We start from the raw sequence: 16,565 nt of genomic DNA, 5'->3' as shown, positions 1-16,565 counted from the left end.
GGTAAACTAGTCAAGAATATAAAAACAGATTGTAAAAGCTTTTACAAGTATATAAAAAGGCAGAGTAACTAAAGTAAATGTTGGTCCCTTAGAAGCAGCGACAGGAGAAACTATCACAGGGAATGAGAAAATGTCAGAGATATTGAAAGAATATTTTGTCTTCACAGTAGAAGACACAAGTTACAAATTAGAAATAGAGGGCAGCCTAGGGGCTAAAAAGAGTGAGGAAATTAAGTTAATTAATATCAGCAAATAAATAAGTATGGAGAAAGTAAGGAACTAAAATCTGACAAATCCCCAGGACCTGCTGGCCTACATCCTAGGGTTGGAAAAGAGATAGCTGTGGAGATTTTAGATACGCTGGCAACGATTATCCAGAATTTCCTAGATTCTGAAATGGTCCCAGCAGATTGGAAGTTAGCAAATTTAATACTGTTATTCACGAAAAAGGGAGAGAAAGGGAATGGCAGGCCAGTTACCCTGACATCAGTCATCAGGGAAGTGCTGGAATCTGTTATTAAGGAAATAGTAACAATGCACTTAGAAAGCCAAAGTATGATCAGACAAAGTCAGCATGGTTTTGTTAATGGGAAATGATGATTGACAAATTTGAGGATGTAACTAGTAGGGTAGATAAAGGGGAACCAATAGATTCTTGAATTTCTAAAAGACATTCGTTAAAGTATGACACAAAAGGTTAAAAGACAAGATGGGGGCTCTTGGAGTTGGGGGTAATATTAAGCATAGTTAGAGAATTGGATAACAGACAGAATGCAAAGAGTAGGAATAAATTGGTCAATTGAAAGCCAGGCCAAATATAGAAGATTCAGAAGGGAATTAGAAAAAGCACATAAGAGAGAGCATGAGAAGAGACCAGCATCTAACATAAAGGGAATCTAAAAGTCTTCTATAGGCATATAAATAGTAAGAAAGTGGTAAGAGGAGGAGTGGGGCTGATTGAGGACAAAAAAGGGATTTACAAATGGAGGCAGGGGCATGGCTGAGGAATTAAATTAATACTTTGCATCTCTCTTTACTAAGGAAGAAGATGCTGCTAAAGTCATATTGAAAGAGGAGATAATTCAGACACTTGAAATGTTTAAAATTGATAAAGAGATATTGGACAGGCTGCCTGTCCTTAAAGTTGTTAAGGCCAGGATCAGATGAGATGGAAATTGCAGAGGTACTGGCTGTAACTTTCCAATTTTCGGGACGGTGCCAGAGGACTGGCAAATTGCAAATGTTATACCCTTGTTCAAAAAGGGTGTAAAGATAAGCCCAGCAACTATAGGCCGGTCAGTTTACCCTGGTCGGTGTTGAAATTTTTAGAAACTATTATTTGGAACAAAATTAATAGTCATTTGGGGAAATGCAGGTTAATTAAGGAAAGCCAGCATGGATTTGTTAAGGGCATCGTGTTTAACTAACTTGCTTGGTTTTTTTCATGAGGTGACAAAGAGGGTTGATGAGGGTAATTCTGTTGATGTGGTGTACATGAACTTCCAAAATGCATTTGATGAAGTGCTGTACAACAGACTTGTGAGCCAAGTTAGAGCTCACACAATCAAAGGGTCAGAAGCAACATGGATACAAAATTGGCTGGGTGACACAAAACAAAGAGTAGCGGTGAACAGTTTTTCGGACAGGAGGAAGGGTTATTGTAGAGCTCACCAGGGATTGGTGTTAGGACTCCTAGACCTTGGTGTACAGGGCACAATTTCAAAATTTGCAGGTGATACGAAACTTGCAAGTATTGTGGACCATGAGAAGGATCGTGTCGAAATTCAAAAGGACATACACAAGGTTGGCGGAGTGGTGGACAAGTGGCAGATGAAATTTAATGCAGAGAAGTGTGAAGTAATTCATTTTGGTAGGAAAAACATAGCGAGATAATACAAAATAAAGGGTATAACTCCAAAGTGGGTGCAGGAGCAGAGGGACCTGAGTGTAGACATGTCTAAATCAAGGAAGGTGGCAGTACGGTTGAGAGCAGTTAATAAAGCATATGGCATCCTGAGCTTTCTCAACAGAGACATAGAGTACAAAAACAAGGAAGTAATGTAAAACCTGTATAAATCACTGGGTTGGCCTGAACTGTGTCCAGTTCTGAGCACTGCACTTTAGGAAGTATGAGAAGGCATTAGAGAAATTGCAGAAAAGACTGCAATTTCCACTCTCCCTTTTTTCGGATGGTTTTAAGGATGAGGAACTTTGTTATATGGATAGATTGGAGCAGTTGCGATTGTTGTCCTTTGAGAAGAAAGGTTGAGTGGAGATTTGATAGGGTATTCAAAATCATGGGTCTGGACAGAGTTGATAGGGAGAAACTGTTCCCATTGGTGAAAGGATCGGGAACCAGATGGCACAGATGTGAGGTAATTGGCAAAAGGAGCAACGGCAACATGAGGAAAAACTTTTTCATGCAGTGAGTGGTTAGGATTTGGAATGCTCTGCCTGAGAGTAGGTTGGAGACAGGGTCAGTGGAGGCTTTCAAAAGGAAATTGGATTGTTATCTGAAATGGAAAAAGTATGGGGCTGGAGAAAAGGATGGGATTGGCACTAGGTGAATTGCTCCTTCAGGGCACAGCACAGATGTGACTGGCCAAATGGCTGCCTTCTTTGCTGTAACTATTCTATGATTTTATGATATTCTCTGGAGTTTAAAAGAATGAGAGGTGATCTCATTGAGATATACTTAAGAAGTATGACAGGATAGACACTGAAGTGTCATATCCCCTGGCTGGGGAATCTGGAACAAAGGGGGGCATAGTTTCAGGATAAGATGCTGATCAATAAGGCTGAGGCAGGGAGAAATTTCTTCACTCAAAGGCTTGTGAATCTTTGGAATCCTCTACCCCAGAGGCGGTGGATGCTCCATCGTTGAATATATTTAACGCTAAGATGGGTTGATTTTTGGTCACTTAGGGAATCAAGGGATATGGGGAGTTGAAGCCAAAAATCAGCCATGATCGTATTGAATGGCAGAGCAGGCTCAATGGGTCACTTGGTCTACTCCAGCTCCTGTTTCTTATGTTCTTAACCTAAGGTGTATGACTGTGTTCCAAACAAAGTGTTGCAAGTAACTCTTTCACTCCTTCCTAATGTGCTACAACGTCTGCTGCACAGATTCTGAAGTTCCTTGAGCTACAGACACTTATAGCTGATGTGATTGTCCGGGACCGCAGTGCTGCCTAGAAACGCCCACATGTTGCTGTTATGGCACACTAGTTGCTCTGCCATGTCTATCTAACCTGTTTACTTATTTAATTCAATAAAATTATATTCAGTCGATTATTTTTAGTTCTATAGATTAATTTGTCTAGAAAAGCAATAGTTTTTTTTATTCATTTATGGGATATGGGGGTTTGCTGGCTGGGTCAGCATTTATTGCCCATTGCTCGCTGCCCTTGAGAGTGTCACACATTCCTAACTTTGAATTTGGTACATCTCCCTAGCTTAAAAAGCAAAGCTAAAACTGTAATACTTATCCCTTCTTGCTGTCTTGTGAGATCAATCCTTGATTTTCTTTGTTGATCTTGAAGCTCCAGCTCCCGACTCACTACTTCCATTGCTCTCCCACATGTCCACTCTTGTGCCTTGTTTTATCCTGGGTTGCTCCTCTTGATGTCCCATAGGTCCATTCTTGTGCCTTGTTTTATCCTGGGTCGCCCCTCTTGCTCTCCCGCTGGTCTGAACATACGAATTAGGAAGAGTAGGCCCCTCAAGCCTGCTCCGCCATTCAATAAGATCTTGGCTGATCTGAATGTAATCTCAACCCCACATTCCTGCCTACCCCGATAACCTTTCACCCCTTATTAATCAAGAATCTATCTGGCTCTGCCTTAAAAATATTTAAAGACTTTGCTTCCACAGCCTTTTGAGGAATAGAGTTCCAAAGACATTCAGCCCTCTTGAGAAAAAAAAATTCTCCTCATCCATGTCTTAAATAAGCGACCCCTTATTCTTAAACAGTGACCCCTATTTCTGGATTCTCCCACAAGAGGAAACACCTTCTCCACATCCACACTGTCAAGAGCACTCAGGATCATAAAGGTTTCAATTAAGTCACCGCTTACTCTTCTAAATTCCAGTGGATACAAGCCTAACCTGTCCAGCCTTTCCTCATAAGACAGCCCACCCAATCCTGGTATTAGTCTAGTAAATCTTTTCTGAACTGCTAAAACATTTACTTCTTACTTTAAATAAGGAGACCAGTACTATGTACACTACTCCTGATGTGATCTCACCAATGCCCTGTACAACTGAAGCATAACCTCCCTACTTTTGTAATCAATTCCCTTCGCAATAATTGATGACATTCTATTAGCTTTCTTAATTACCTGCTGTACCTACATACTAACCTTTTGTGATTCATGCACTAGGACACCCAGGTCCCTCTGAATCTCAGACCATTTAGATATTAAGCTTATTTTTTATTTTTCCTGCCAAAATAAACAATTGCATTTTTGCTCACATTATACTCCATTTGCCAGATCTTTGACCACTCACTTAACCTAACTTCATCACTTTGTAGCCTCCTTATGTCCTCTTCACATATTACTTCCCTACCTATCTTTCTGTTGTCAGCAAATTTAGCAACTATTCTTTCAGTCCCTTTGTCTAATCATTGATATAAATTCTAAAAAGTTGAGGCCCCAGTGCTGACCCTTGTGGCTCGTCACATCCTGCCAACCAGAAAAAGACCCATTTATGCCAACTCCCTGCTTCTTGTTAATTAGCCAATCTTCTATCCATGCCAATGTTACCCCCTACACCATGAGCTTTTATTTTCTGCAATAACCTTTGATGTGGCAGTTCATCAAATGCTTTCTGGAAATCTAAGTACAGTACATCCAGCAGCTCCCCTTTATCCACAGCACATGTGACTCCTTTAAAGAACTCCAATAAATTGGTTAAATATGATTTCCCTTGTGCGAAACCATGTTGGCTCTGCCTGACTGCCTTGAATTTTTCTAAATGGTCTGCTACAACATCTTATAGCTTATAACATTTTCCCTATGACAGATGTTAGGCTAACTGGCCGATAGTTTCCTGCTTTCTGTCTCTCTCCCTTTTTGAATAAAGGAGTTATATTTGCTATTTTCCAATCTAATGGAACATTCCCCGAATCTAGGGAACTTTGGAAAATTAAAACCAGCGCATCAACTTTCTCACTAGCCACTTCTTTCAAGACCTTAGGGTGAAGTCCATCCACACCTGGGGATTTGCCAGCCCGCAGCCCCAACAATTTGCTCAATACCACTTCTCCGGTGATTGTAATTTTCCCGCGTTCCTCCCTCTCTTCCATTTCCTGCTTTACAGCTAGTTCTGGGATGTTACCTGTGTCCTCTATAGTGAAAACCGAAGCAAAATACCTGTTTAATTCATCTGCCATCTTTCCATTATCAATTCCCCAGATGCACTCTCTATAGGACCAACACTCATTTTGTTAATTATTATTTAAATATCTATAGAAACTCTTACTATCCGTTATATTACCAGCTAGTTTACTCTCATACTCTAATTTTTCCCTCTTTATTAATCTTTTTGTCATTCTTTGTTGTTCTTTATATTCTTTCCAATCTTCTGACCTGCTACCTGTCTTTGCATAATTATATGCTTTTTCTTTAAGTTTGATACTCTAACATTTTAGTTAACTGTGGATGGTGAGCCCTTCCCTTGGAATTTTTCTTTCTCATCGGAATGTATATATTCTGTGTATTCTGAAATATCCCTTTAAATATCTGCCACTGAACTTCTATTAACATATCCCTTAATCTCATTTGCCAGTTCACTTTAGTTAGCTCTACTTTCATGCCCTCATTATTGCCCTTATTTAAGTTTAAAATACTAGTCTTGGATGCACTCGTTTCTCCCTCAAAATGAATGTAAAATTCAATCATATTATGATTGCTGCTACCTAGGGGTGCCTTCACTAGGAAGCCATCAAATAATCCTATCTTGTTGCTCAAAACGAGGTCTAGTAAAGCCTGCTCTCTGGTTGGCTCCAGAATGTGCTGTTCCAAGAAAAATTCTGTGAACTCCTCATCTATGCTACCTATGCCCAAGTGATTTTTCCAGTCTATATGTAGATTGAAATTCCCCGTAATTATTGCTGTACCTTTCTGGCAAGGTCCCATTATCTCTTTTTTTTATACCCTGCCCTACTGTGTAGTTACAATTAGGTAGGGCCTGTACACCACTCCCACAGGCGACTTCTTGCCTCTATCATTCCTCATCTGAACCCAAACCACTTCTACTTGTCCCACCTCCCCCTTAAACCAGCTCGTATTTTACCTCTCTTCTATTTTTAGTTCTTTTGAAGGGTCATTCGGACTCAAAACGTTAACTGTGTCCCTCTCCCCAGATGCTGCCAGATCTGCTGAGTTTTTCCAGGTATTTTTGTTTTTGTTTTGGATTTCCAGCATCCGCAGTTTTTTGCTTTTATCACTTCTACATCCTGGTTTCCTGAACTTAGATCATCCCTTTCTAGTGTTCTAATACCATCATTAATTAATAGATCCACCCCTCCACCTTTTCCTGACTTGCTGTCCTTCCTAATTGTCACATACCCTTCAATATTCAGGACCCAATCTATGTCACCCTGCATCCATGTCTTTGTAATGGCTTTCAGATTGTCCTTATTTATTTCTATTTGCGCTATCTGTTTTGTTTTGAATGCTTCGTGCATTTAGATGCAGAGTCTTTAGTGTTGTCCTTTTATTATCTTTGTATCGTCTAGCCTTATCTGCTCATTTACGCTTAGATTTGAACTCTGTCCCTTCCTGTCACATTTGCCATATTTATACCTGTCTCTCTTGCCTTGTCTCTAATCTTTGGTTTACCACATATTTCCAAATTTGATCCCTTGCCCCCACAATTCAGTTTAAAACCCTTTTTTTATCCTGAGTCGCTCCTCTTGTTCTCCCGCTGGTCTGCTCATGGTCCTTGTTTTATCCTGGATCGCTCCTCTCGCTGGCCCATTCTAGGTCTTTGTTTTATCCTGAGTCACTCATCTCGTTCTCCCCAGGTCCACTTCCTTGTTTTACTTTGTGTTGCTCCTCTTGCTGTCTGCATCTATTATTCCCTGTGATCTAGATTTCCCTCAATCATGGTAAAAAGCCTACTTCTACCTGCTCTATCGCATTCCTTTATAATTTTAAATCACCTCAAAATCTCCTTTGCCCTAATGCGAACAGCCTCTAATTTTCTGTTTTTACCATTTGCATTCCTCATATGATGCAGGTGAAATCTATTGTCAGTATTTTAAAAAGCCTGAAGTTCACCATAACAATTCCTGATGCTTTTTTTTTCTACAGTTCCAGTGCACTTTTTCAGCATGTGACTGCATTATTGGAATGTACTGTTGCAGCTATTGTTACATTGTTGGTGAATGATCCAATAGGACAGCTAAAAATCCGGTCCTGCCGTGTGAAGATGCTTTCAGATTGGTATACAATGCTTTATAATCCAAGTCCAGATTATATCAACACATTGCACTGTACACAGGAAGCTGTATTCCCTTTGTAAGTATATGATTTTCAATAAAACATTAATATGCTCACTTTATGGTTATATTAATTTATTTACTTCCATGAATGTAAGTATCAGTTTGACATAAAATATTTTCCAGACAGGTGAGAGCTCCATGCAGTCCTCCAGTGTACATACATGTAGATAAAAAAAACTATAATAGAGTTAATTATTTATTAACTGTGTTTAATTTTATGCAGGTGGTAGGCATTATCTGTGGCTTCACTTAAAGATTCACTTTAAAGATGCACTTATTAAAATTGTAGGGTGGTTGAGTTAGGAACTTACAGTGTTTAACTCTGTAGATAAATGCAAGACTAAGAATTGGTTCCAGTACTGTCCTTCACCAACTGGTTTCCTGAAATAGAACACAGAGTATCTGCCATTTTTCCCATTTCCATTTACAGAGGCAAATGCACTGTTAGCTTTTTTGAGAATTAGCTATGGCTCAACGACCCTGATAAGATTGAATACAAATCTTAATTGGGAGCAGCTTTCTGAAAAATGAGAATCTCAACTTCATTGACTACTCATGGTTGTTCCTGTGGTCAATCTTGTCTGTTTGTTTTCAGATACACTATCATCTTCATATACTACGCCTTTTGCCTGGTTTTTATGATGCTGCTTCGACCACTCCTGGTTAAAAAGATTGCCTGTGGTCTTGGAAAATCTGATCGATTTAAAAGTATTTATGCAGCCCTATACTTTTTCCCTATTCTTACGGTGCTTCAGGCAGTTGGAGCAGGCCTACTTTGTAAGTACTTTTTCATGTTTAGATGCTATCTTTGCATCTAGCTATACTAAAACTTCGCTGACTGAAAGTTTTGCCACAGCTTACTTGATTTCAATTAATGACCAAAAGAAATTTTGTTTATAATGTTAGTTTGTTGCAACATGTTTTGAGGCTTTTGGTATTTAAAAACTATCATTGTTAGATAAAGAAATCTTGTTTCCTGTAATAAATTTTACTTGCTGTTTCATTCATTTTTCCATGTCATGAGAAACTTATTGCAAGTCCATGACCACAATACATTACCATTCTCCTGGTCTTTGACCCTTCCTAGGTGTTCAATGCAACTAATCATACCATGCTCTCTTTCCTTTGTTCCTTTTCTCATGACTGTTTCTGCCACCTTCATCCAGGCTGGGCAAATCTAAAAGCTCTGTATCTGAATGCACATAGTATTCGTAACAAAACAGATGAACTGCGAGCGCAAATAGAAATAAATATGATCTGATAGCCATTACAGAGACACGGCTGCAGGATGACATAGATTGGGACCTCAATATTGAAGGGTACATGACACTTAGGAAGGATAAGAAGCTAGGAAAAAATGGAGCGGTGGCTATTAATTAATGATGGTATCAACAGAATAGAGTGATAGAGCGGTATGACCTAAGTTCAGAAAACCAGGATGTAGAAAGGGTTTGGGTATGGATGAGAATTGACAAAGGCAAGAAGTCACTTGTGGGAGTGGTTACAGGCCTCCTAACAGTAACCACATGGTAGAACAGGTATAAAAGAAGAAATAATGTGAGCTTGTTAGAAAGGTATGACAATAATCATGGGGGATTTCAATCTATATATAGACTGTTTAAATCACTTGGGCAGAGATAGCCTAGATGAGTTCATAAGAGTGTTATTGGGATAGTTTCTTAAAACAGCATGTTCTGGAGCAAACCAGAGAACAGGCAATACTAGACCTGGTATTGCGCAATGAGACAGGATTAATTAATGATCTCATAATGAAGGCGCACTTAGGTAGCAACTATAATAAGATAACTGAATTTTACTTACAATTTGAGGGAGAGAAGGGTGGGTCCAAGACTATTAATTTAAACTTAAATAAGGGTAATTATGAAGGCATGAAAGCAGAAATAGCTAAAGTGAACTGGCAAGTGAGATCAAGGGATTGGTCAATAGAGATGCAGTGGCAGACATGTAAAGGGATATTTCAGAATATTCAGAATAGATAGATTCCAGCAGGAAAGAAAAATTGAAGGGGCGGATCCACCATCTGTGGTTAACTAAAAAAGTTAAAGATAGTATCAAACCTATAAAAAAGCAAATAATTGCACAAGAATAGGTGGCAGGTTTGAAGACTGGACAGAGTATAAAGAACAGCAAAGAAAGACTAAAAGATTAATATGGAGGAAAAAAATTAGAGTACGAGAGAAAGCTAAAAATATAAAAACATAGTAAGAGGTTCTATAGATATTTAAATAAGAGAAGAATTAAAGTGCGCATTAACCCTATAGAAAGTGAGTCTGGGGAATTAATAATGGAAAATAAGGAAATGGCAGATGAATTGAACAGATGTTTTGCAATGGTCTTCACTGCAGATGGCACAAATAAGACCCAGAACTAACTGTAAATCAGGAAATGGAAGGGAGGGAGGAACTCAGGAAAAATGCAATCACCAGGGAAGTGATACTAAGCAAATTGTTGCAGCTGTGGTCGACAAGTCCCTGGGTCCTGATGGACTTCAGCCTAGGGTCTTAAAATAAGTGGCTTGTGAGAAAGTTGATGCATTGGCTTTAATTTTCCAAAACTCACTAGATTCAGGGAAGGTTCCATTAGGTTGGAAAATGGCGAATGTAACTCCTTTATTCAAAAAGGGAGGGAGACAGAACGCAGGAAATTACAGGCCCTTTGGCTTAACATCTGTCTTAGGGAAAATGTTAGAAACTATTATGAAACTTTTATAGCCACTTAGAAAAATTCAAGGTAGGCAGAGTCAACATGTTTTTGTGAAAGGGAAATCGTATCTAACCAATTTATTGGAGTTCTTTGAAGGAGTCACGTGTGCTGTGGATAAAGGGGAACTGGTGAATGTAATGTACTTAGGTTTCCAGAAGGCATTTGATAAGGTGCCACATCAAAGGTTATTGTGGAAAATAAAAGCTCATGATGTAGGGGTAACATTGGCATGGATAGAAGATTAGCTAGCAAACAGGAAGCAGGGTAGGCATAAATGGATCATTTTCTGGTTGGCAATGAGTGGTGTGTCACAGGGATCAGTGCTAGGACCTTGACTTTTTACAATTTATATAAATGACTTGGATGAAGGAACTGGAGGTTTGGTTGCTAAATTTGCTGATGACACAAAATAAGGTAGGAAAGTAAGTTGTGAAGAGGCCATAAGGAGGCTACAAGGGACATAGATAGGTTAAGTGAGTGCGCAAAGATCAGGCAAATGGAGTCTAATGTGGGCAAATGTGAAACTGTCCATTTTGGCAGGAAGAATAGAAAAGCATATTATCTAAATGGTGAGAGATTGCAGAGCTCTAAGGTGCAGAGGGACCTGGGTGTCCTAGTGCATGAATCACAAAAGCCAAGTATGCAGGTACAGCAAGTAATTAGGAAAGCTAATAGATTGTTATCGTTTAATGTGAGAAGAATTGAATACAAATGTAGGAAGGTTATGCTTCAGTTGTACAAGGTACTGGTGAGATCACATCTGGAGCACTGCATGCAGTATTGGTCCCTTTATTTAAGGAAGTATGTAAATACATTGGAAGCAGTTCAGAGGAGGTTTAGTAGATTAATACCCGGAATGGGTGGGTTGTCTTGTGAGGAAAGGTCGGACAGGCTAGGCTTGTATCTGCTGGAATTTAGATGAGTGAGCGTTAACTTGACTGAAACAGATAAGCTCCTGAGGGGTCTTGACAGGATGTGGAAAGGATGTTTCCTTTTGTGGGATAATCTAGAACTAGGGATCTCTGTTTAAAAATAAGGGGTCACCCATTTAAAACAGATGAGGAGAATTTTTTTTCTGAGGGTTGTGAATCTTTGGAACTCTCTTCCCCTAAAGGTAGTGGAAGCAGAGTCTTTGAATATTTTTAAGGTAGAGTTGGATAGATTCTTGATAAGAAAGGAGTTGAAAGGTTTTTGGGGATAGGTGGAATGTGGAGTTGACGTTATAAAGAGATTAGCCATGATCTTATTGAATGGCAGGGCAGGCTTGAGGAACTGAGTGGCATACTCCTGCCCCTAATTCGTATGTTAACTACATGCCTTCAGCTCCAAAAAGAAGTATCCATTTTTCAAGGATCTTCCAAATCAACTTCCTTGAAAGGAGCAATTTAAGTTCTTTAACCTGCTGTAGCCATTTCTTACCATAGGGCAGATTTAATGGTGAGGAGATGGTGCATGTCCTATCCTGCCTCCAATTCCCTTGCATACTAGGTGTGCACTGGGAGCACAATCATCATATATAAATGAGGGTCAGCTTATTGCAGTGCAGGTATTGTTCTGCCTTGGCTCTTCTATCAGCCCCGCATTGCAATATATAAGCATCTGGAAATTCCACAGAGGTTTTTTACATCACCACCCACTATTCTTCATTACTTACACAAAGGTATCTGCAGAAGTAATTCAGTCTATGTGCAGTTTTTTCTTGGAGGCGATTTGGTGCTGAATATTTCATTCCAAAGTATATTTTTAACTACCAAAAGCAGCTGTTAGTTTGCTTGTTCTGCTCAAAAAGAGATACAGGAAAAAAATGACATTGAATTATTAAAGGTATAATGCCATGGCCTAAGATTTAAAAAAAAAATTAACATCAGTTCTCTGCAACTTATAAATTCACCCCTATGCTGATGCTGTACTCAATTGGAACAGTTTATAGTCCAGCTGGCAGATGGCTGTGTGGCCAGTGTTAACACTGTTCCCTTAACCAGTTAGAAGTTAAGATTAAACATTGAAAGGTACACTTCTAAAGCCTGTTTTCCTTTTCTGTACAAGTCAGTTTAGTCTGAGAATTTAAGGCTGTTCAGGGTCATTTCATCCCAGATTTAGGTTCCCTCGTTATGGTTGTTCCTAGTGAGTTACCATATAATTATGTATATATGTGTCTGTGTATTTAATAGATGAGAGCGAGTTCATATCAAATGTTGTTTAAATGTATATGTGTGGTAAATAAGTCAACATACAGTCAATAATTATATGTATTATGAGTGATGCAGATCGTAAAGCTGAGTTATTTAAAAATCCCAGAGGGAAACGTTGAACGACCTATAAGTTTAAGTGTTGTGTTTGAAATGTGATCTAAATTCAGGAATCAGACCACCAGTTCTCGAGGTTTTACGTTAAACTAAATGAAACATTTTATTAATTTACATAGGTTAAAATATATATACACATGGCTACAAATTACTTAATCTCTATTAAGGCAACAGCAACCCATAGACTTAGCCAGACACCAGGCAAAGCATTTTCACCTTATGAATTCAAAATGAGGTTCTTTTCACTTTGGTTCCTGTGGAGACAGTTGGAGGCTTACAGTTGCCTTTTGATCTCACATTGCCCCTGCTCTGCACACCCGAAAACTGAAGTTATACCTACCAGTACTCATTGAATGTAAATTCTCATTGTATCACCAACCTCTGAACTAAACCTCTGGAACAATAAAACCCCTTTCATAGTATCAATTTTATTAGTAATATAAAAAAATTGCTTGGTATCTGCTGGATAGATGTAGTTTTCACCTCACTTCTTGAATGCTCTATTCACGCTATCTCTCTTACATATCAAAACTAGTACACATCAAAGCATCCAGACTAGCTGGCTTTAATTCAATTAAGACACACCCATAGACTAAACCTCTATTTTAAAAGAAAAATATTTCCAATAATATTCTATACATTAATAGCTTCATGACAGTGTTATAATGGATATTGTATGTTGACTTATTTGCAAAATGTATCCAACATTATAATGCTATATAAATGTATAATGTACAGAAAAAAAATTAACTAATTTTTGGTCTATACATTTATTTTAGATTATGCTTTTCCTTACATAATTCTAGTCTTGTCCTTGGTAACTTTGGCAGTATACATGTCTGCTTCAGAAATACAGGTAAGTTAGAGCGCTTGAATCAAATTCTAGAGAACTGTAAATTTAATGGTGTACAAACTGTTTCTCAATACAACAGTTTGGAGAATTTTTAGCATTTCAATTGAAAACATTTAAGTTACAATAGCACATGGGACTGAGACGTAAAGCACACCTTTTGTAAACAGATTATATGCAATCAAAGGTTTTATTGGAAGAATTGTCATATAAAAATTAACATCCGTCATTGGGAAAATAGAGTATTATAAAGGATGTAATAGCAGAGCATTTAGAAATGCATAATATAATCAAGCAGAGTCAGCATGGCTTTATGAAGGGGAAATCATGCCTGACAAATTTATTAGAATTCTTTGAGGAGATAACAAGCAGGATAGATAAAGGGGAACCAGTAGATGTAATATATTTGGATTTCCAAAGGCATTCGATAAGGTACCGCACGTAAGGCTACTTAATAAGATAATAGCTCATGGTGTTGGGGGTGATATATTAGCATGGATAGAGGAATGGCTAACTAATAAAAGATAGAGACTTGGGATAAGGGGGGCATTTTCAGGATGGCAACCTGTAATTAGTGGAGTGCTACAGGGATCAGTGCTGGGGCCACAATTATTTACAATATATATTAATGACTTAGATGAGGGAATTGAATGTAGTATCACCAAGTTTGCGCAGACCAGAAAAATAGGTGGGAAGGCAAGTGGTGAGGATGACACAAAGGGTCTATAGAGGGATATAGACAGGTTAAGTGAGTGGGCAAAAACTTGGCAGATGGAGTATAATGTGGGGAAAATGTAAGGTTATGCCTTTTGGCAGGAAGAATAGAGGAGCTGAATATTATTTAAATGGAGAAAGTTGCAGCACAGAGGGCTTTGGGAGTCCTCGTGCATTAATCCCAGAAAGCTAATATACAAGTTCAGGAGGTAATAGGGAAGGCAAACGGAATGTTGGCCTTTATTTCAAAGGAATAGAGTATACAAAAATCGGGAAGTCTTGCTAAAATTATACAAGGCACTAGTTGGACCACACCTAAAATACTGTGAACAATTTTGGTCCCCTTATCTAAGGAAAGATATACTGGCATTGGAGGCAGTCCAGAGAAGGTTCACTAGGTTGATCCCAGGGATGGAGAGATTTTCTTATGAGGAGAGGTTGAGTCTGTTGGGCCTGTACTCATTGGAGTTTAAAAGAATGAGAGGCAACCTTATTGAAACATATAAGATTCTTAGGGAGCTTGACAGGGTAGTTGCTGAGAGGTTGTATCCCCTTGTGGGAAAGTCCAGGACCAGAAGACATAATCTCAGAGTAAGGAGTCACCCATTTAAGACAGAGATGAGGAGGAATTTCTTCTCTGAGGGTGGTGAATTTGTGGAATTATTGACTGTAGATGTTGGGTCATTAAGTATATTCAAGGCTGAGATAAATTTTTCATCAGTAAGGGAATCAAAGATTATGGGGAAAAGGCAGGAAAGTGAAGATGAGGATTATTAGATCAGCCATGATCTCATTGAATGGCGGAGCAGACTGGATGGGCCGAATGGCCTACTTCTCCTACGTCTTATAAACAGTAACTTTAATTTGTGATGATTGGAAGCTTTGTTACAACTCAATTTTTAGGGAATAATGGTAGTGATAAATATGATCAGCTCCATTAATGGCTAAGAAGCAGTTTTAAGATGTTGCTGAATTATTGAAGTTCTATTTGGGGGGAATTGTATAATGAAATTTCTAATTCACCCTCCAGTTCGATTAGAAATGCAGATCAAATTAAATGGTGTTGTGTTGTAACTGCAATAGGAGTAAATATAATTTCAAAAATGACTTAAAAATGTTCTCTTCACTAACAGACACACAAGGATCTGATCACCAAAAAGAAGAGGCTGGTTGTCCTGTTCAGCCATTGGATGTTGCATGCCTATGGAATAATCTCAATTTCCAGATTAGATAAACTAGACCAAGATCTGCCTCTGCTGGCTTTAGTGCCCACTCCAGCACTTTTCTACCTGTTGACTGCTAAATATACAGAGCCTTCGAGGATATTGTCAGAAGGTGGCAATGGACATTGAGAAAGGGGATGTTATAGAAATGCAGACAGATCAGAACAATGGATGTTTTAAACAGATAATTCTAGCAGCCTGAGAAGAAATATCAATGTAATTACTGTCAAAACTACCTTCAAAACTACTTTCTTTGTTCAGTTGATGTACTGTTTGCTTTATAAGTATGAATATTGTAATGTTTTATTTACACGCTTTGACAAAATAACATTAAAATGCATAAAAGAAATTTTATTTAAGTAAGTTGAATACATCTCACATAGCCGCTATGGATAATACAAATGTAAATTGCAGCTTCTTTGTTATCCTGTGTGGGGAAAATATAAATGGTGAAGGTTTGAAAGATTTATGTAAAAGCAGTATCGTAGCTTCTCTTTGTACTTATGCAGCTGTCCAAATTCAATCAATATTTTTCTTTTCCACTACTGATTTTACCATTGTATTTCTGAATTTTTGCAATTGCCAATGCTTCTAAAGATTTCCTTGACCTCAGGAAAAAGACTGTTAGTCAATTCTCCCATAATGAACAATAGGCTGTTTTTTTCAGAAGGGCAGTACATTCAACATGCTGATTGGTAGAAAGTTGGAAGAAACTGTCTAAATTGAAGATTGATTCTGATTTTCTTTCAGGAGCTCTCCACAGTTTTAAGAAATTAGATGAAGATAAAAAATAAGTTACCACAATAATGAGTCCAAGGCCTGAATTTTTCAGACTGGGGTGGTTGTGGATTAAGGCCCGCCAAGCGTAAAATGTGAGCCGTAGCACTCAGTGCTACTTGTGCGGGCGGCTGGGGAGGAGGGAGAGTCGGGGCCAGCGCTCCAATCTCCCTGAGGCACGGAGCTGCCTCGGGGTGATTGAATCGATATTGAAATAATTAAATAAATGGTGGGAAAAAATTAAACATGTCACCTCATGTGACTCTGTCACATGAGATGGGACATGTTTTTAGATCTTGGAGAAATTTTTTATTTATTTAACAAAAGACTTTAGGAAAACTCATCCTGCTCATGGACGAGGTTTCCTAAAAAACAAAGGGCGCTTGGCCCTTTCGCCTGCCTGCCAACCTTAAGGTTGGACGGATAGTGTTAACAATTACATTAATTACTTGCTTAATGGC

The 16,565-nt window shown here is 38.5% G+C and overlaps 1 protein-coding gene across 3 annotated transcripts in view; it reads left to right on the top strand.

Annotated features, from left to right (window-relative positions):
* LOC121292860 (jnk1/mapk8 associated membrane protein) overlaps positions 1–16,131 on the top strand; it is a 37,555-nt gene extending 21,424 nt beyond the window's left edge. For 2 of the 3 annotated variants that reach the window (XM_041215341.1, XM_041215340.1), the window contains 4 exons: positions 7,320–7,526; positions 8,106–8,287; positions 13,320–13,396; positions 15,238–16,131. In XM_041215341.1, coding sequence (XP_041071275.1) covers positions 7,320–7,526; positions 8,106–8,287; positions 13,320–13,396; positions 15,238–15,456 — 685 coding nt within the window. In that variant the 3' untranslated portion in view covers positions 15,457–16,131. The remainder of the gene's footprint in view (positions 1–7,319; positions 7,527–8,105; positions 8,288–13,319; positions 13,397–15,237) is intronic. The other variant, XM_041215342.1, reaches the window with a different exon arrangement.
* Positions 16,132–16,565: the final 434 nt, after the last annotated feature.

The sequence above is a fragment of the Carcharodon carcharias genome, chromosome 20, assembly GCF_017639515.1.
Source record: "Carcharodon carcharias isolate sCarCar2 chromosome 20, sCarCar2.pri, whole genome shotgun sequence".
NCBI lineage: Eukaryota > Metazoa > Chordata > Chondrichthyes > Lamniformes > Lamnidae > Carcharodon > Carcharodon carcharias.
The sequence above is the reverse complement of the archived record's forward strand: the minus strand, read 5'-3'. Positions and strand labels throughout refer to the sequence as shown.